The sequence below is a fragment of the Ursus arctos genome, unplaced genomic scaffold (genome assembly GCF_023065955.2).
Source record: "Ursus arctos isolate Adak ecotype North America unplaced genomic scaffold, UrsArc2.0 scaffold_2, whole genome shotgun sequence".
Taxonomy (NCBI): Eukaryota; Metazoa; Chordata; class Mammalia; order Carnivora; family Ursidae; genus Ursus; species Ursus arctos.
The window spans coordinates 22,792,405-22,813,536 of NW_026622874.1; the positions used below are offsets into that span (position 1 = coordinate 22,792,405).

At 45.1% G+C, this 21,132-nt stretch overlaps 1 protein-coding gene across 6 annotated transcripts in view; it reads right to left on the reverse strand.

The window, feature by feature from the left end:
- The window catches only part of RGL1 (ral guanine nucleotide dissociation stimulator like 1), a 248,238-nt gene that overhangs the window by 9,908 nt on the left and 217,198 nt on the right, over positions 1 to 21,132 (reverse strand). For all 6 annotated transcript variants that reach the window (XM_044387870.3, XM_057315608.1, XM_057315611.1 and 3 more), the window contains 6 exons: positions 17,538 to 17,627; positions 14,931 to 15,017; positions 13,572 to 13,604; positions 11,382 to 11,503; positions 8,760 to 8,849; positions 3,162 to 3,348 (listed from right to left, as the gene is read on the reverse strand). In XM_044387870.3, coding sequence (XP_044243805.2) covers positions 3,162 to 3,348; positions 8,760 to 8,849; positions 11,382 to 11,503; positions 13,572 to 13,604; positions 14,931 to 15,017; positions 17,538 to 17,627 — 609 coding nt within the window. The remainder of the gene's footprint in view (positions 1 to 3,161; positions 3,349 to 8,759; positions 8,850 to 11,381; positions 11,504 to 13,571; positions 13,605 to 14,930; positions 15,018 to 17,537; positions 17,628 to 21,132) is intronic.

Consider the following 21,132-nt stretch of genomic DNA (forward strand, 5'->3'; position numbering starts at 1 on the left):
AGAAATAGAGTGACTTTGCCCAAAGCGAACACAGCCTATGAACAGTTTCCATTACTTTCTTCCATTTGCTTCTAGAACCAACCGTATACATTTTCACGTTGTATATCAAAGACAATTAGGGAATGAGCTGCTACAGTTAATGTGCCTGCCGATTAACTACGCAGTTAGCATAAACACTGCAAAACTAATTACCAAGGAAATAGGATGCCCAAAACTCACTAGGTTGTAATAAAAAACAAAAGCCATTAAATTGAATCATTTTAAATCTCAATTCTTGCTGTTGAAAATTAAAAATAACTTCTCAGAGTGTGTGAAGCTAAATGATACCACATTAATCCTATCAAATACTTTTGGAAATCATTTAAAAAATAAATAACTTACAAATCTCTTTCATACCTGTCTGCCTGTCCATGGAAACAGAGTACAGAAATTTAGTATCCCTAATTATCTAGCTTCCAAGTAAAATGGAGTTTACGCTATTTTATTTCCTATGGACTTCTTCTTCCTACGGCATAACAGTACATGAAATCCTACTGTATGATTTGTTTAACCAGAACCAGCAAGCTGATTTGGCCACTCTAACTGCGGCTCTATCCCAATATGGTTTAGTAACATTTTTGGTCTATTTTTGCAAGTGAAGCAACTTTGTGGCTCAATTTGGGGGCTGATGGTGCAGAATTTTAATAGCATCACTTTGTTTCAAGGTGCACCACACAACAGCCAAGAGGGTCCATTTTCCAATTGTTGGTTTAAATTTTTCACCTCCCTTTTCCTCTGTATAAATCCCTTTTCCTCTGTTAGAGTTTCCCTAATTTTAATGACTTTAAGATAAAGCCTTGAAGATGCCTGGTTACAGCAGCTTTAAATGGACCACCTGATGGAGCCCAGTCCTTGCTGAGAATTTACTATGGGGGGCAAGCGTGAAAATGTTTAGAGGGCGCCTGGGCGGCTGAGTCGGTTAAGGGTCTGCCTTCGGCTCAAGGCATGATCCCAGGGTCCTGAGATCAAGTTCCACTTCACGCTCCCTGCTCCGTGGGGAGTCTGCTTCTCCCTCTCCCTCTGCCCCTCCCCCCACTTGTTCTCTCTCTAATAAATAAATAAAATCTTTAAAAAAAGAGAAAGAAAATAAATGTTTGGAAATCATGATCGGGGGATGAAGAAAAAGGAATGCAAAGTACACTTCACTGAAAAGAGCAACCTCCTGGAGTACGCCGGGAAAGGCACGGTGGACAGCCTGGAGGCTGCAGGGCCCAGGGTAGGGAGAGACTTGGGAGGTCATCCCGATCCTTCTGTGCGTGAGCAAGGGGAACCAAGGCCTCTCCGATCGACATTCAGGGAGACTGTAGCCCAGCGACTACTTGTACCCAAGTCAACGATCAGCACTAAACCTGGAGAGATTCCTAACTCGGAGAAAGGTTCATCTGAAGAATAAAAACTCATGACTTGTGTAAGAAATTGAAGCACCACTGTGATATGGGAGGAGACAAAAAGGAATTAGCAAGCGGCGTGCAAATGACACACTGGGCTTCTGGGTAGTTTTCAAAGGCATGGTCCAATGCACCGACAGCTGTGAAGGTGATTCCATCCCCTCCTTGGACAGGGAGGAACCCCACAAAGATGTGCGCGATACCCCTGTTGTCACCTTTGTACGATGTCTACCATCAGAAAAGGGGGCTACAAATCATAAGAACCTGTCAACGGGTGAATAACGAGACTTCACCCCAGATTTTAACAAATTCAAATATGCATGTCAAGTCATGGAGAGTGATTACATCGCTGGTTTAGGAAATATGCCCGAGAAAACAGAGAACAGACTCATAGGTGTTTGCAGAGCCTTTCCTTCAATGTTTGGAGGATGTATCTCTGGATTTCCAAGTAGAAAGGTAAGAAATCCAGCAGGGGCAGCACCTGAGGCATCTCATGGGGCCTGATGACTCCCGAGCATGATGTCCGTCCGGGACCGGCTGCGCTGTGACACGGTCACGTGAGGGTTCCCACGCCGCTGCGGTTGTTTGTAGCACGACGTGAAACTGTACACTGATCCCCTCAGAGAATGACGGATACAAACAAAATGGAGGACTTCCTCCCAACGCACCACCTCATTGGCTTATGCATAAGCTATGGGGCCGAGAGTCACTCATGCAGCACGTGTGGCTGGCCAAAAATCTCCCCCAAACGGTGTAAATTCTAGTCACATCACAGTTGACATCTCTGACCCAAGCTTCTTGACCAACAGATGGAAGCAGATGTATACAGAAGATTGAGACAAATCTTGTGAAGCCATGGAAAACGGAAACTCTATGGGAATGGGAATTCTTTTATCATCTCTCATCACTTTCTCTTTTTTGGGACATAGCAGATTGTATAATTGCTACCAATTCTTTACTGTCCTTGGCATCCATGCCCTTTGCCCTGTGACTCCACATTTCCTCCCATTAGAAGGAGTTCCCTGCCTCATTTATTTGGATGAGATTTGGCCACATGATTTGCTTTGGGCAATGAAATGTTGGTGGATGTAGAGATTGATACATACTTGTGGGGTGGGGCTTGCTCTCCTGCTCATTTGTCTTAGCATACTAACAGCATGGCCTGGGGAGCCTCATTACTCCAAGAAGAATGAGAGGCAGGTAGAGCAGACCTGGACCAAATCCATGGCCTAGGACCAAGACCATCCCACACCAACCAAGCAGCAGATGCATGAGACAGAAGGAGTGGTTGTTGTTTTAAGTCACTGAGTTCAGGAGTGGTTTGCTGTGTAAGATTATTGTGGTAAAAGCATGGCTAAGACTATCGTGGTAAAAGCATAACCAAGAGGTTGACACATCTCTGTTTCGTGACTTTTCACTCCTTCTAAGAAAATCCTATGCCTCCTAAATAAAGTATACCTCATGTTACAGGCCACAGTCCTTCAGTCGCCATTGGATGTGGGGCAAGAACAATATTTCCAAGGCCAGATGAATAAACCAACATGCTCATTGTTCTTAGACCTGTTTCTATAAGGAATGGGTCCCCAGACTGAACTCTGCTTTGACAGCTCTTATAAACATGACGTTCAAAATACTGTGGAGCGATAAACTTGAAAATAGACACTCTTGTGTGGCAAACACTAAACTATGTCAGGTGTCTACATTAGGCATTATGGGAAGGGAATACGCGAATACCTTTTTTTGAGGCTCATCAGGTGTGTCCATGGGAGTGACAGAGCCCTCCTCAGCCTCCGAGTGGTTTGACTCACAGGATGACACACTGACGGAGTCCATGCTTTCGCCGGAGCTCCCACTGGCAGTGGACTTGGGCTGCTCTTTGGTGGGAGTGCTACTGGTAATGATGTCCGACCCCAGAAACAGCCTGCAAGAAACATAATGCCAGGCATTTGGAATCCATGATTCTTACAAATCTGGAATCCATGATTAAGGAAATGTTTTGTGTTAATTAACCCCTTAGCTGTTTTGTCCGTCTTGCATGCCCTGTCATTATTGGACACTGTTTCTTATGAAGTGTCTCACAAATCATAGTAGACATCCCATCCAAATAGGTAATTTCCAACCTCAAAGAACACAATGATTGTTTAGCTGAACGAGAGGCCCTAGTAATCTGAGATCCTTCTAGGGCAATGATTCTTTATTTTTTAACATGCTATAGACCCCTTTGGCAGGCTCAAAATACCATTGCCACATCCCCTATCACTTCCCACCATAAAATGAACCATGAATGAGGCTAAGGAAGAAGGCTGGCTCTGCTTTGGTCAAGAAACCAAAGAAGACAACTTCTGTTTCCAAACATCTGGTGAACTACAGGAAGCTAAACCACTTCACTATAAAACAACTAGAAAAGAAACATTAAAAACTCTTTTTAAAGTTGAGCTTGCAAGACAGTAAGGAAAATCCCTACAGGCCACAGATGAACAGGGAACTGAAAACCAGAAGCAACGTGAGCTAATTGTGCAGCTGCTCTGGATGCGGAGTGGGAAGTACCAATCCTGGAAAATGGGGGACGAGAGGTTTAACACAGACACAGGCCCAAAGATGAGGGCTTCTGTTTGTGGTGCAGAGTTGAAACAGAAGCCCCTTCTACAGAGCCAAGACCCTCAAGAGGCTGTACCCGTGTAAAAAGATGGGCTAGAGAAATATCTTCCTACTGGCACAGAAAGACAATGAGGAAGCCTATCTGCCTTGGCCTGAGCTTGGGTGAAAGGAAAATGTCTCCCCTGAAATCATGTGTGATCTTGGCCAGCACCTCACTCAGATTCGCCACCTATGTGACCTAGTAACTAAGTATTCTCAGACCAATAATACTCTTGTGCAAACTAGAATTGGAAATAAAAAAAAAAAGTCTTTCTGGAAGAATCTACCTTCAAACCAGGATGCAGAGGACTTTCTGATAAAGATGAGCTCATAATACAAAATTACAAAATACACGTAAGGAAATATCCCACCCAAAGGGCGTCAAACAAGCATAATAAACAGCAGGTTTAGACTTGCAAGAACTTCAGAACTTCTGACCTACAAGACTTGTCAGAAAGAAACTAATAATTTAGTCATTAATTTGACAAATATTTGAGTGTCTACCATGGGCCAGGCCATAAAATAAATGTGTTAAAGATATTAAACACATAAGAAGTTGAAAACAGGAGTTAAGAACAAAAGAACAGGGAGACAATTTGAAAAAAAATTCACTTCTAGAGTGAAAATGTAGTGATTTAAATGAAAAACTCAGTGGAAGGATAAATAACTGTTAAAGAGAAAAACTGCGAGCACGATGATAGATCTGAAGAAAATCTTCAGAAATCAGCATCAAAATATAAAAACGTGGAAATAAGAAAAGTTAAAAGACATGGAGATTGGAATAAGAAATGCTGACGTGTGTGTAAGAAGAGTTCCAAGAGAAGACAACTGAGAGAATGGAAGAGTGACCTTATCTGAGGAGATTGTGGCTGAGAAGACTCCAGAATTAATGAACTGCATGAATCCTCAGACCCAGGAACCATGTCTTGAATAGGATAAATAAGACCCAATCCTCACTTCAACTGTCTAAGGGGATATCAAAGACAAAAGTAATTCTTAAAAGCAACAGGATGGGGGGGCATAACACAAAGGAACAGTAAGTAGACAGATACCAGACATCTCAAAAGCAACAAAGTCAGAAGACATGGAATAATGTCTTCAAAGTGCTCAGTGAAAAGAATGGTCCTCCCTGAATTCTATACCTAGCTAAAATAATTCTGAGAGTGAGCCCAAAATAAAGATGGTCTCAGACAGAGACGGAGAGGGTTTATATTAACAGATGATGGGGAGAGGAGTAAAAGGAGGGAAGGGTAAGGTGCAAGTAGGAAAGGCATGTAAAGAAACTAGCAAATGCAGTCAACCCCAAACAAGCACTGACTGTATAAAATAACAATAGTAGAAATGATGAGCTTGATTTTTCATTAAATATTTCCGGCATTATCCACTCAAGTTCCAAGACCTGAAGCATATCTTTGTTCTGCCTCATCTCTACCCCCCCAACTTTTGCCCCGTTTTCCATATCGTCTCCTTTCTGGGACCTCTAAGCACTACTGGGGCTAGAGAAGAAACAGCTAAACTCGGATCACAATTCACAGAAGAAAAACTAATGCCACTGTTGTACCCCTCCATGAATTCTAAGGAGCAGACCTTTGAAGGCTGTGGACGCGTGGGCCTCAGCCCATCATCTGAGAGTCTAGCTTAGAATGAAACTGTTCAAAGACTAAAAAAGGTTCTTCCATTTGAACAACTCTATGAGGTCAGTTCTGCTTTGTGAAGGTTAATTCTAGCTCAATACTAGGCGTCTCTGACCTTCAGACCAAATGTGCCTCCCCCAAAGGCCCCCAGATTCTTTCCAACCTCTTTGGAAAATGGGTCATTAAATGTGGGAAGAGCAAAAAGTACATTTGCCACATTTTTTAAAATGCTAAGATGGGGGAATGAAGCACGAGAGACTATGGACTCTGAGAAACAAACTGAGGGCTTCAGAGGGGAGGGGGGTGGGGGAATGGGATAGACCGGTGATGGGTAGTGAGGAGGGCATGTATTGCATGGCGCACTGGGTGTTATATGCAACTAATGAATCATCGAGCCTTACATAAAAAATCAGGGATGTACTGTGTGGTGACTAACATAATACAATGGTGACTAACATAATACAATAAAAAAATTATTATATGAAAAAAAATTAAAAAATTAAAAAAATAAATAAAATGCTAAGATGATAAAATATTTTGGAAATCGAAAGGTATACAAACACCCTCATATGTATAAGAAATACGATGGGTGACATAGTGGTCTGTTTTATTCACGATAAATATTCAAACCCAACTGCAGATACCAACGATTAAATTCAAGCATCTCGGCAAGATTTCACCAAGGAGAGACATGTACTCCATGTCGACCACACTTTATGCAGGGCACTGCGCCCTGCTGATCCCGCTTCTCCTGGATCTCATGGGACGGTCCCTGCCGAGTCTGTGCAGCAGCCAGAGCTGGTGCAGAGAGAGGACCAGGGGTGCTAGAGCACCTGGCACAATACAGCTGGCGGGCTGGGCTGGAGAGGGGGAGTGGGAAGCAGTTACATAAAAATGCGTCCGCAGTGGCCACTGCCTAAGGCCACGGAAGGAAAAGCAAGAGGGCGAAAGTCGTAGCACTCAGGATTGGATCTACCCGTGCAGACCTCTGGCTTCCTAGCAGATCCAGAAATTTCCAATTATTTCTGAGACAGAAGACCATCAAGATGCCTGGCATTCCTTGCCTCACCTCCCAAGGAGCCGGATTCCCTGTGTAGGTGTCGATCTTACCAGCTGACAAGGCTTGGTCAGGCCCTTGGGTCATCTCAAAAGAGAGGTCATTCTCCACCATAATTGCAGTGATGAAAAGATAGCAAGATACTATGGAAAATTCGATAGAGGTCAATCTACAAGCTCATAAATCTTGTGTGCAGGAGGGCCACGTTAGGCATCTGAACAGAGAGAGGTTTGGCAAGAGATCAAGATTACCCTGAAAATGCTTTCTACAAAATCACATGTCCCAACCTCATCTTCAAATGTCACCTGATATCAGGTGGAAGCCTGAACAGTTTCTGTTAGTGAGAATATGGCAATATCCAAGTCCCTCTCCCTTGTCTTCCCTCCCTTCCTCCTCTTCTCTCTCCTCTACTTTTTACCTAGTGCTCCAGCCTTCCTTCCTCTCTCCCTTCAGAAAGTATTTTTCCCACAGGCCATATGGCAAAAAGCTTACAACCTTGGCTCTACGGCCAAATCTTGGGTTTGAATCCAGATCTTCCATTAACTAACACACTATTTCCCCTGTATGTGCCTTACTTTCCTGGTTTATAAGGTCAGTATAACAGTAGGAACTACCACTTAGGTTATTTTGTGGCTTGGATGAGATGTACATGTATTGTTCTTAAAACGGTGTTGGCACATGGCTCAATGTATTCATTCAATATTTACTATCTACTATGTGCCAGGCACCATTCTATGTTATGGGGATACAGCAAGGAGCAAAAACCAGACATACAGGCCTGCCTTCCTGGAGTTTGCGTTCTAGATAATAAACAGACACACACAACATATGGTATGTCACACGGAGGTAAAGGCAATGGAGAAATTCAAAGCAGGTGCAGGTGAGAGAGGGCACCATGGGCAGGGAAGGCAGATACGTTATAATATCAAATAAGGTGGCTGGGGGAAGGCTCACTGAGAAGGTGACATTTCAGCAAACATCTGAAGGGAGCGAGGAGTGACTCCTCTGGCCATCTGGGGACCAGTGTTCTACGCAGAAGAAATGGCACACCAAGAGTGTTCAGCAAGGTCTGGGAGGCTGGAATGCAGAGTAGAGTGAGCCGGGAAAGATAAGGACAGAGAGCTATGGGATGGGCATGCAGGCCTGGGATGACACTGCAGTTTCCAAAGAGTCTTGAGGGCCACGCTGAGGACTCCTGATTTTACTCAAAGGGAGGCAGGTATTATGAAGTTAGCTGTGGAGTGTCTCTTGCACGCCTGGCACAGAGCAGGGCATACAGCCACGAGTGTCATGGACAAGGCTCCTGTTTGCTAGTGGTGAATGTTCCACCGTGGGAAACAGCCAGTGTGACTGAGAGGGATGGGGGCAGACAGCAGCATCAGAGAGGGTACTCTCTCAGGTGACGCTGTTGCCCACATCTGAAGGAGCCAGCCACAGACAAAGAACACGTCAGCCCAAAGAAATATCTGGTGCAAAGGCCCTGAGGCAGGGACAAGCCTGGTGTGGTTGGTGGGTGGCTACAAGATGGGCGTGGCTGGATCCTGGTGAACAAGGGGCAAGGACGGATGAGAGGAAGGTGGTCAAGAATGTTGGGGGAAGATCATGAAAGTCCTTCTAAGCTAGGATAAAATAAGGAGTTTGGGTGCTATATTCAAATACCATTGGAGGTTTTTAAGCAAGGAAGTATAATCTGGTGTATGTTTTAGGACACTACCAGGCTGCTTGGAGGAGAATGGATCACTGAGGCAAAGCTCGGGCCAGAAGCCAATAAGGATGTTGTAAGAATGGTCCAGGCCGGGAGATGATGGTGGTTCATACCAGAGAGAACAGTGGAGAAGAAGGAAGAGACTTAGAAAGTTCATGACAGAAAGGTCAACTATTTAACTGGTGAGTGAACCGCTCTTCACTTTTGCCCTGGTCGGTGCTGCTGTACTGAATATCCCTCCTCTCCCCCACTCCGAGGGGACCCTCTGGGGGCCCCGGGACCGCCCGGGCGACACTCACAGGCTGAGCCTCTTCACCATGCTCTTCCGAGGCTTGGGCGACGTGGCGCTGGCATCAGCAGTTGCTTCGATCTCGCAGGACAGAGCGTAGCTGAGGAAGAGGAGGGAGCTGGTGAGGTCAGAGCTGGAGAACTGACAAACGGGTTGAAATGCACATGACTTGCTGATTTTGTTTTAGAGGAAGTCTCTGATGGTTCAAAAAGTAAAGATGTATATACCACGTTGTTGCATCACCAGTGTCGGAGGGGATGGACTTACTGACCAGAGTTTGCAAATTGACACGTGCACCTCCCGCTCTGATCCCCGTCCTGGCCTACGGACTGAGGCCCTTAGTGCCGCATGCCTCAAAGACAGACTTGTGGGCTTCGGCAGCATCAAAAAGGCTGACTCCACTCTGTTTCCTGACCATTCTCATCCCACTACTAAGCCACGGGGAGAATTATCTCTTGTCTGCTACTTCCCCCCATTACTCTGTGTGTGTGCGCACACGTGCTCAACTTTTTATCTAAGAGAAATGAAAGAAGAGACTTTTGCAAACTATCTAATCTTTAGTGAATAGACATAGGTGGTTATATTATTGGTAAAGATATTTGAATATGATTTTTAATTGCCAAAACACCCAACATTTAAAAGGCTCCAAATTCAGACATCTCTATGCCAGGCAGACAGAGCTTCCACAAGCACAAAAGGGATTTATATCTGACTTGAAAGGTCTTTTATGAAAGCTTGTAGCTCTAACTAGTAGATGTATTTGGCTCTGGGCAGGTGCAGAAGGGTGAGTGTGGTAAACAGTAGCTTGCTAAGTTAATTATGTGTACTTTTTAAAATCTAAAGATGTATCCAGGTATTTGCTCATGTGTGGGCATTCACTGATAAAGGAATTTTTCAAATACTCACTTAAGCTCTAGAGGTGGTCGTAAAGAGGAAGAAAAAAATGGGATATATTTAGCAAGATTCCTCTATAATCATTAAGAAGTCAATTAATACAATTGACAAAAAGTTAATGATTACAGCTGATATCGTGAGCCTAGATTTTCTCATCCAGATCACCAGCCATGGAATGTATGTTCCATATGTGAGAAGGATAGACATATAGAGAGAAAGTTAGCTCATACACACTCACTATCAGACCTGAAATGTAAGGAGAGGCAGTAACTGCTTATATTTTCTATCTGGCAAAGAAAAAAATCTTCACCAACCAATGAGTACTGAATCACAGGTTTTGTTCGAATGTAACAGGACCAATCTACTCTGAGATTTAAAAAAGGACCTCAGAAATCATCTATCTTCCAAATGAGGGAACCACGGCTTACCGAGGGTACATGATTCCCCCACCGCTATACAAACCCCTTGAGCGCTTAGGCTGTACAGTCGAGAACACCAGAATTTAAACCCAAACTCTACCACTGACTAGTTCAGTTATTCTCTGAATCTCAATTTCCTCATTGGCAAAATACGTATTTTGCTGTCAATTTTGCTCTCCCGGATGATAAACTTTCAAGGAAATCCCCTAGTCTATGGCAGGGGTTAGCAAATATTTTCTGTAAAGGACCAGATGGCAAATATTTTAGGCTTTGCAGGCTATATGGTCTCTCTTCCAACTCCTTCACTGCCGTTAAAGCAGGAAAGCAACCATAAATAAGATGTAAATGAATGGCTGTATTCCAATAAAACTTTATTTATGGATACTAAAACTCGAATGTCAAATAACTGTTCCATGTTATAATCTCCCTTTTTTTTTTCCAACCATTTAAAAATATAAAAACATGTGGTGGGCCGGATATGGCCTGCAGACTCCAATCTGCTGGACTACAGGGTAAAGACCACTGCCCTGCTGGGTGGACATTCCTCATTGGAGTTAATGTACTTTTCCATGCTTGTCAACCATGATTTTGAAACCTGCCCCTTGTGTCCCAGCCACAACAGAGTTCTCACTGTTCTTCCCAATGCCAACCATGGCAGGCCACCAAGCCTTTGCTCATGTTCTTCCTTCTGTCTGGAATGTTCTTCTCCAGTTCTCCTGGTGAAATCTTCTCTCTCCTTCACAGCCAAGCCCAAATGTTCACACCTCTCTGATAATCTCCCCTACCTCCCCCCCATCCTTGGCCAAACTGCTCCTGCCCACAGATCCTGCAGCACTTTAGTTACCCGCCAGATTCCAATTCTTCATGAATCTTTCCTTCCCAAATGAAAGCTCCCTGGAAAGCTGGTACCAGGGAACAAAAATGACAGACGTGGTGACGACGGAGGCAGCAGCGGTGGCGGTGATGAGGACGATGACGGTCAGCACTTTAACAGTGCTTTTCCAAAACTGATTTCATTGAATCCTCTCAAACAAACATTTTATGGCGAGCATCCTGAAGATCGGGAAGAATCAGTGACTTGTTCGAGGTTACAAAGACTAACAACAACAAAAATGGTAGCGCAAGAATCTGAAAGCACATCTTGGGATGCCATCCGTCCAGCCTCTCCTGCTATACCATTATCCTTTGAAAACTGAGGTTCTAGAATCTAGCAGCTGCTCACTAAATAGTTGCTGAAAAAATGGCCCCATGAGGAAATGGAGGTAGTATTCCCGTCGCCAACATGGAAGCTCCACCCTGACGGACGTGTGTGTGCCTACCTCTCCTCCTCTGTGAGGAGCTGCTGCCTCTGGAACCACTGGATGAACTTCGGGTCTGGTGTCATACAGTAGCTGTTGCAGGCAGACTGCAAGAGCTTTATTTGGGCAATCACTTCAAATTCCTGCAGCAGACAGAACACCAAAAAGAAAATAAATACTAAGGCCGACCCAATATACCTCTTTTCAACACGAAGACGCACCACATGAGGGTACACAATGGAGAAAACCATCCAGGAGGACTCTGAAGTTCTCCGCCTTTCTTAGAAATTAAAGAACTGAATAACTCTTAAAGATTCTAACTCCGAATCCCTGAAGTCTCTGTATGCTTGTCAATCCTCCTTCTCCTTGAAAAAGCAAATCTGTCTAACTAAAACAGGCTAGCAGAGCAACTGAAACTAGTTATCACCTAAAGCCATAGTGGCTCCCTTTTTCTCTTGTATGTTTTCATTCTAGGGAGAGAAAACTTATTTTTTAAAGTTGTGTACTTTTAAAGTATATTTTCAATTTCCATTTCTATTTCCTTAAAGAGAGAGAAAAAAAATTACTTTAAGTCAGGAGGCTCCTAAGTTCCCCGTCCCCATCTTCTTCAACCCGTACCCCTCAGTAAATAAGTATTGGTAGGGTTGAATATCTAAACAGTCCGGGGCCTCATAAACTTGAATGTTTGGATTTCCTGACTCCTTGGGTTTTTACTACTCCAGTAAATCCTTTTAGTTAAATCTTTTAAAGCTCACAAGAGAAGCAAGTATATAAGTATGTCCAAAATTATTTATACTTCTTTGGATGTTTCAATAAAGATTTTTTTTAAGTCAGCAAAGGGTATAAGCCTTAGCTTTAGGTTTTATGCTCAAACTTTCCAGAAGTTTAACAAGCTAGTCTTAAAAGGAAAGAGAGTAGCATCCAGGGTGATTCTGAAGTGAAAGGACAAAGATGGGTAACTCTGGAGGCTAGTAAGTGAATTTGTTTTATTGTTACAGGACAGGACAGAAGAAACAACAACAGGCAGGTTCTGTGGGTATCAACTTCCCAACCAATGACCTCAGCTTTGGTCTCGATGCCTTCAAGGAATATTTATCATCACACTAAAGAAGAAAGTATACTCTACCAGGGACAAACGACTTACATTTGACTCTCTTAGCATATCTTGTTACTAACGAGCTCAGCCTGGTTGGCTCCTAAAGGTTTGGTTTTAACACAATTGTCATTTGCTCCTGTAAGTTTCTCTGACCCCACAAGTTGGGGATAGATGCCCTTCCTACGTCTTCCTATGATACCCACGACTTCTGCTCACAAGCCCTTATCAGTTGTATTAGAACTATCGACTTACTTGTCTACTTCCTCCTGGACTGTGAAGTTTACGAGGACAAGGAGCACTGGGGGTTTTTTCTGCAGCGACCCCCAAAACTATCAGAGTGCTTGGCCCCTGTGAGGTACACCATCAATACGTGGGGAATGAAAGAATGAAACAACGAAGGAATGAGTAAGCTTCCTTAGTCATGAGTGCTATGGGGTGAAGGCATTCCTCTGTTGACTCATTTTCCTTCGCGTCATTTAACTATCTATTTAAACACACCATCTTTACACTAAAACCACAGCAAATTTTCAGAGCTCTGTTTCCTCTTTTTTTTTAGTGCTGTGCAAAGCCGTCCACTATTCTCTCCACAGAAAAATTCACCCCTTCCCATGCTGACAGGAAAGGAAAAGAATTATCGACACGTCACAGTGAACACCCTTTCCTTTCCTCTCGGAGACCCAGAGTTCACCATCTTTATTAACTCTTCCATATGTCATTTGCTCTTTTGAAGCCCCTTCTCCTTCACAGGATGACCCTGGTGCTGTCAAGGCTGATTATAAAGAAGAGATGAGGAGGGGTGAGGAAAGAAATGTGGGCTTTGCAGCAGCAGGATGGGGTCTCATCCCGGCTCCACTACCAGGAGACCCTTGGTCCCATTATCCCATCTCTCTGGGGGCAGGTCTCCACACCTGGGAATTGAGGAAGATAAAACCTACTTCACGGCACTCTGGGGGAGTAACACACAGGATCGCACAAGGCACAATTGTATATGATAAGTGCTTGATAAATGTGAATTCTTTTTTTCTTCTTGCCACTACAAAAAAAGCCTTAAATCCCTGCTTCTCTTTTTTCATGCCCAGATGATGTAAAATGGAACACTGCAGCCCTCTACTTACCCTTCTCCTTTTCTCAAAGTTGATCAGCCCACCCTGAAAGAAATTAAATTAAAAAAAATAGTGACAAACCAAGCTACTTTGAAATACAGCCCCATGTTGTCCTATGAGTCATTACAACAGATCACAGGGATGATAAAGCCACGATGATCAATGACACTACAATTATGGCTACTGTGTAGGAAAGGAAGCACCATTTGCTTCTAGAAAAACATTCTTTGAATTCTAATAGGACATGATAGGCAGACAGCCTTCTTATAAAATGTCCAAAACCAACTAAAATAGCAATGATAAGGAAGTTACAATTCAGAATCCAAAGACATTTGTAGAAACAGGGCAAAAGCTTGAGTAAATGTTCCATTACACTTTATTTCTTGACCCAAAGCAACAAAAACAGGTGGCCATTGACTCATACTGGAAACCAAATTGTCAATGGTTTATCAAAAGGGAAGTTGCTTCTACATAGCCTCATGAAAAGTTAAGTTTCAATTCTTCATCCCCCAGCTCCTGTTCTCAGTAGGCCGAATATAACTTCTAAATCACCGGTCACTCCCAGAAAATTCCCCAGTGCTAATGAGTGTTTCCTGAGATAAGCTGAGGCAGAGGACGTGGAGAGACAGAGCTCGGGAAATGCAAAATGAACGAGCATGCCCACAACAGTATGACGAGCTGGAGGTAGGCACACGCAGAACCACCGCCAGGCCTGCTAACTCTGAGAGAGGAGAAGCTGACTCGTCGCGTGTGAGAACCAGGGACGGGACAGAAACTTAGATACACAAGCAATCCTTAAATCTCACTTCAAATGTCAAATTTCTTCTCCACTTAATATTTTATTACAGCTACTAACAAGCAGCTTAACTTTCACTTCTCTTCCCTGGGAAAGAGCGTGCACACAAGAGAAAGCACAAGGGCGCCTCAGGACAGGTAGTTATATGAAAAAAGAAAAGAACAATTAAAAATCTACAAAATTGACAGCCTCCCTACCCCACCAAGTAGAATGCTAGGGCTTATCATCCCCTCAGCCCTACCTGCCCAAGTGCTACTCAACATCAAGGTCTTTCTCGAACCCACTCCTTCCATAAGGCTCTGCCATCACCCCCGCCTCCCCTCCCCTGCATATGGAACTGACTGTGACCTCCCCTCCTCTCTCATTGCACTTCTGTCAGAATTCCTAGTATCTCCATAGTCACCGCCGGCTTCAATACTAGCTTCCACTAACTTGTGACTCACTTCCGGTGTTGCTCTTCTTTGTATTCCTCACGGCACCTAACACAGTGCCGCGTACATAATGGGCCCTCTACAGACACGAATACCGTGAATTTCTCTCTTGGGTATCCACAGCACCACATGCACACAACTCACCTCGATGTAGTCCTGCAGAGCAGTGTCGAGCATGGTGAGGTCAGTCAGGAAGGTGCCCAGGTAGGGCACGGTTCCCTGCATCACACCCTGAAGAGCAAGCACAGCAAAACGGTCTTTACTGTTACGAAAAAGTGGAAGCAAATGCACCTCTTGTTGGCTCAATTTGACCGTTACGGGTGAAGGCAGCAATCTTTGAACGGCCAGGTAAGCCTTGACAGCATTCGGAGAAAATGAAGGACCATTTAAGACCATTAGTGTTCACCTCCATGAATGACATTTTTAAGATTTTTAAAAAGGATGGGAATTCTGTCACCTAACCTCTAACTCTCAAAGTTATGAAAACAGGCCTCAAAGCCAGGAGACCACACAAGTATGTTCAGGAGTGTTCACAGAGGATTCATATTTTGCTTAGGCTGTTTCAGGGGATGTCTTTTCTCTTTCAGAGTGTGTGGATACGCTTGGTGGTTTAGAAAGGCCTCACCATCGGTAAGGGTGGGCAACTGTGCACTGAGGAAGCGCGTATACCACAAGAGCAGGGGTGTCACTATTAAAATGGCCTCTTGGGGGGCTCCTGGGTGGCTCAGTTGGTTAAGCATCTGCCTTCGGCTCAGGTCATGATCTCGGGGTCCTGGGATCGAGCCCCGCATCGGGCTCCCTGTTCAGCGGGGGGTCTCCTTCTCCCTCTGTGTGCTTGTTCTCTGTCTCTCAAATAAATAAATAAAATCTTTTTTTAAAAGTGGCCTCTTGGGTTAGACTTTGTGGCTCACTTCCAAAGGATAGAGGCGGGAAAGGGAACAATAGTAACTTTAAAGTGGAAAATCTGGTAAAATACTACTTTAAGTGATGAAGGTTAATATCACCAGTGACTCTTTGATAGGACATGATGAAAATGACACTTCACTTCTGTGATCGCCTTCCCCCAAATCCATAACCTCAGTCTGTTCACTAGAGAACAACAGACGCACTCTGACTGTGGGACATTCTAAAGATAACCAGGGACGGTGTTCCAGGAGACTGTCAAGGTAAGGAGAAAAAAGGAAGACTGAGAAACTCTCACAGAGCAGAGGGGCCTGGGGAGACAGGACAGCGTCCTACAGCGTGGCCCCTGGCCTGGCTCCTGGAGCAGAAAGAGCGTCCTCATGCAAAAGTGGTGCAACCCCAGTCCAGTCTGGATTTTAGTTCATAGTAGCACGCCAGTGCTGGTGCCTCAGGTTTGACAGATGGGTCATGGCCAGAGAGGGTGTGGACAATGGGGGACACGGGCTGAGGGCTTCACAGAAACTCCATGTACTATCTGGAACTTATCTGTAAATGCCATAATAAAAAGTCTATTTTTTAAGAAATGTTGTCTCTTGGAAATGAAGGCAGAATCACTTCAGCTGCAGGCATATGCAGTATTAATCTCACAGAATTTCCTTTGAGATCATCTCAATTCTCCATAAGGCCGCTGCGGCACTAACCATTCTAAAGGGAAAAGAAAAAGCGGCTTCCATGGATACCTTCTCCTCACTTCCATTCAGGCACTTAGAACATTCTGGAAGGAAACAAAGCCCCAGCCAGGGCAGGACTAGGTTGCTCCATGGGAGGCCAGCTGTCTCCTTGGCCAGAACTGACTGGAGAGGTTCACCCCGAGGACTCGCTCTCAGGCGGTTTGTCCTTCCCTGTTATGTGCACAAGGTCTCATCCTGAACTAAAATAATCTTTTTTTAGCAGCTATTTTTAACTTACCTTTGAACAACCAAAAAAAGTCTAAAATGCTGTGAAATGTTTTATAGGCTTTATGGTTAGGAAGAGTCCTATCATTCAAACACAACACTTCTGATTTATGTCCAGCCTTCCAAAGGAGAAAATCCTCCCGAAGCAGGGATGAGGAGATCTAGAGGTTGTCAGTCTCTAATCTCCTCTCTCTGGTTTTCCCCCTTCCATGCTAAAAGGGAGAACTTTTAAAATAAAGCTTTAAGATAAAGCTAAAGATAGTAACTATCTTTCAGTCTTAAGGAGGGAGGTACAGTACTTCTTTGAGTATTGAAAAACTGGAAAAAGGTTTAGTTAGTCCTCAGGATTAGTATGGAAAGCTGGAAAATGGAGAGAGGGTTTGGAACAAATGAAAAGATCTGCCAGGACATAGAACAAGTCCTCCTGGGAGCAGACACTCTTTCCTCGGCACTCATGTCCCTAGGCCACTGAGTGTCCAAAGCTGACTACAGTAGGCATGCCTGTTGGGGAACCAAAGCCCAGGAGGTCTCGAGGCCAAGGGAAGAGCAGCTTCTAAGTGCAGGAGTGGACAGAGGAAGACAGCAAGAAGGGAGGAAAGTCTACCACTTGCAGACTTTGCCCCTTACCTCTAGAAGAAAAGCTGTTCCAGAGAACACTATGCTTTGCGACCCTAAGTGTTTATTTCCCACTGGGTCAAATAGGAGTGATAATATGTCTCCTACAGAGAGACATCCCAGGGCTGCAGAGAATAAATGAAGTAAAGGATGGAGAACATTCCTGGAAGCCAGGGCGCCCTGAAGATCGAAGGTGCTGGGGCCATGCGGGAGCCCCACCACCCACACAGGGCTGCTTTCTGACGGGTCCTTGGGGAAGACCGAGGGCTGTATATACCATATCCTTCTGGAGCTGAAGCCTCCTCTGGGTCCGCTTCTGGTTTTCCTTCACGCTGCTGTCCAGGTTTGCAAACTTTGAGGTTCCTTCCTAAGAAACAGAAGCACACACAGAGGAGAGTGATGGAGAGTGGCAGCAGAAGGAAGAGAAGGGACACATAGCTTCTGGTCTGGAACCCCTGCACAACGGCCTGCACCCCATGCAAAACCAAGAGGCCTCAGACAGGCTCTGCGCTGAGTTATGTCAATGTTTGGCGGGCTTGTCACGAGTGGTCTCTTTGCAATAAGGTCTGGGGGCCTCGGGTGATCCCATTTCCCTCCTGCTTTGTAAGAAGAACACCTGATTTGGTGATAAAATCAATGGTCAATACCAGGCCCGCAGTTCCCAGAACCGGAGGCGGTTTTTGCATACCCCACATTTCACCCGGACTAATCATATGCCCCGGAAATGAAGCTCTTCCTCAGTACATTTTGTGATTTCTTGCTCTTGGCCTGAAATCCATGTGCCAGCATTCTGTGAAAGAAAAGGGATTCTTTCTGTGGTCATTTCTTAGCTAAATGAAACTTTTGTGCCGGAAGTTTTCTGAGGAAGTCCAGTATCGTGGAGCAGCACTAATCTAGGAAAGCCAGACCTTCGCCTATTTTCCCCCCCATTTTCCTCCCCCAGCCCATCCTCCTGAGTTGCTTTCCTCAGGTCTGGAACTCTTACAAGTCGATTCTTCCTCCTGGGGCCTGGAGACCAAGGGCCACCCTTGCTCGGCTCCTGTCTGTTGTCACAACAAACTCTTCTGCCGATGGTGACTCAACGCCAGTCTGCTGACTGAACACAGGGTTTTGGGGTTTTGTGGTTTCAGGGTCTTTTAAGTTCTCATTTTCCAGGAACTGTATGAATGGGAGGCAAATTTCACAATCCAGTCGGGGATAAGCGCTCCGGTAGCTTTTCCTCGGTCAGTCTTCCCGGGGTTTATGCTGTTCCCGTAGCATGTGACCTTCCCCGAGCACACAGTGCAGGCGTGCCTTCTGCAGACTTGGCCTTCCCGATGTCAGCGAGGCACAAGATCCGTCACCCACCAGCCCTCCGCTGGGTCCAGAACCCACAGTGACTCACGATCTACTTCAATTCTCCCTGTTACAAAGGATGATAAGGAGCAGTACTGTTTAGCGACGTCCTGCGTAGAGCTCTTCCTGGGCATGAATGAAAGCCACCCAAAATGTGCCATCTTCCAAGCGAGGGGGTGGCGAGTCCTCCCAAATCCTTGAGCATTTGCTTGGAGTGAGAAATCACTTCTGTCTGACCCGAAGATGAGTGTCCATCCCTTTCCTGTGTGGGTCCCTCTGGTTCCCTCCCAGCTTCTCCATCGCTGGCAGAGGCATCATGTGTGGAAGTTATGGAAGACGGATCTCAAATTCTTAAGAAGGATTTCTGACAAGTTAAAAGGCTTCCAAGAGCCACAGACTAGCAGAGATGGAAAGGAAGAGCACTCGGGACAGCCTCCTTGCTGGGAGGGGGGTGAAGACCTGAGGTGAGAGCTTGCAGGCTTGCAGATTTCATGACTTCAGGATTGCAAGAGAGTGAGGCTCCGTTCCTGGCTGGGTCTCTGAAGAGGGGCCCAGTGCCAGTTCCTCCAGATGAGGTGTCAACCGAAAACCTACTATTTGCCACATCCAACGGTGTCCACTTTCTCCTTTCTTGGCCCTAAATCTTTTGCTCTGCAGCTCTCACACCACCGATCCCTTGAAACCCCTTGGAACTTTTCACAGGTTTGCTGACAGCATCACACTGGCTCCTTCCTTCTAACTCCTTTGCTGGCCACGCTCATGTTCCTAGTGTCTCTTCTTCCGCCAAAGTCACCTTCTGGGTTTTTGCTATAATCGGGTCTTTGGAAATGTCATCCTTACTGACTGTCTATGTTTGGATGAATTCCAAATTGCTCCCTCTCTCTCCATTAACCTCCCGCTCCCTTCCTATATCTTTCCCCCTCTGTCCTCCTCCTCTCACTCTCTCTCTCTCTCCTCCCTCTCTCTCTCTAGTGAAAATTTTTCACCTGAGTCCCACCTTTTCTCTACCGCCATGAGTTGAGGTGCCCTTATCCGTTCTGTTCGCAGGCCTCGGGCGTATGCAGGCACTGGATTCCTCTCAATCCGTGCTGGGTACTTCATCGCCCAGAAGTTAATGGTAATGACCTGAATGGGCCTCCAGAGTCCTAACAGTCCTGCTCCAACCGTGACTTGGGCGGGTTTTGGAGCTTCCCTACACATACGTTTCCACCAGAGCCAAATTCCTGGGCCTTGCTCACAATTGTTTCTAGCAATTCCACCAGGGAGAGTTCTCACCCAAGGGTCCCAAGAACCAGGATGATTTGGTGGCATTCTGCTTTCCTGCTGCTTTAAAATTTATGGACTCTACATGCACCTGCTCAGAGTGATCTAAGTTCATTATCAGAGGTTTAAGATAATCTTTGAGAAAAATAAAAACATTTTTTCCCAACAATTAAAATGAAAACCTTAGTTTTTGTTTTGTTTTGTTTGTTTTTTAGATTTCTACTAATTATTATGTTGCCTCAGCCAGAATATCATAGAGGTGGCACATCACATCTACCCGGAAATGGAGGAGAAGACCCGTCTTTAAGACTAAGATTACCCAACTGTAAACCAGTGAGGGTCCAGGAACGGCATATGAGAAACGGAGGTCAGCAGTTTCTCTCAGTGGTTCTTTTGAGAACCTAACTACCTTGATTCCTTTTTTATTTTTACAGTCATGCTGAGAATTAACACTAAGAATTATATACTTCGTATGAAGAATGATCAACAAAGGTGACTGGAAAGGGACCTACATATACATATGGCCTGCCCCAAACATTACGCCACCATAATGATAACGCACAGACCACAGGGATTCATAGCCAAGTTTTTCATTTCTTTGGGACTGGAGCCATGTAGAAGAAATTTAACTTCGAGCACGAGGGCCAACTTCTACATTTAAGAAAGTTTTACGGGACCTTTAATGTCTAGATATGGCTTTGCTTCTAAGGTTTCGGCCAGAACCTCACCACCAGGCAACAGGCTGCATGGCCCTGAATCTATCTACGTTGGAAGGATGACTCAGAGCTATTGGGATTTGAATGTATGGCTCCAGTTAGTCTAGCTGTGTATTCCTGACAGGGAGACCACAAAGCCCTCTCCTTCCATTTAAAGTCTGCAAATCCAGGGGGGACGTGAAGCAGGGAGTAACGCGATCTCAGCAAGCCCTGGTTAGTGTGCAGTTAATCAGTAGGCCGAATCTGGAGCCTTGCTCCTCTCGTCTACTCCAAGAAGGGCCAAGAGGGGGCAGCTTCTCAGTCACATGACTCCGAAGGCCCACCAAGTCATGGAGTCGAACAGAGTTTCTGAACACTAGCTGTGTCGCAGGCACTGTGTCGGGCATTAGGGATAGAATGGTGACAAAAGGAACCCAGTTCCTGCCTGCAAGAAGCTTGCAGGCCAGCAGGGAGACAGCTGAGTACGCGGGAGAGCCCAGAATGAGACAGACATGCAGGAAGAGCAGGACTTATCACAGAAGGACCATCACAGATGCCCTTACAGGAATGAGTAATCTG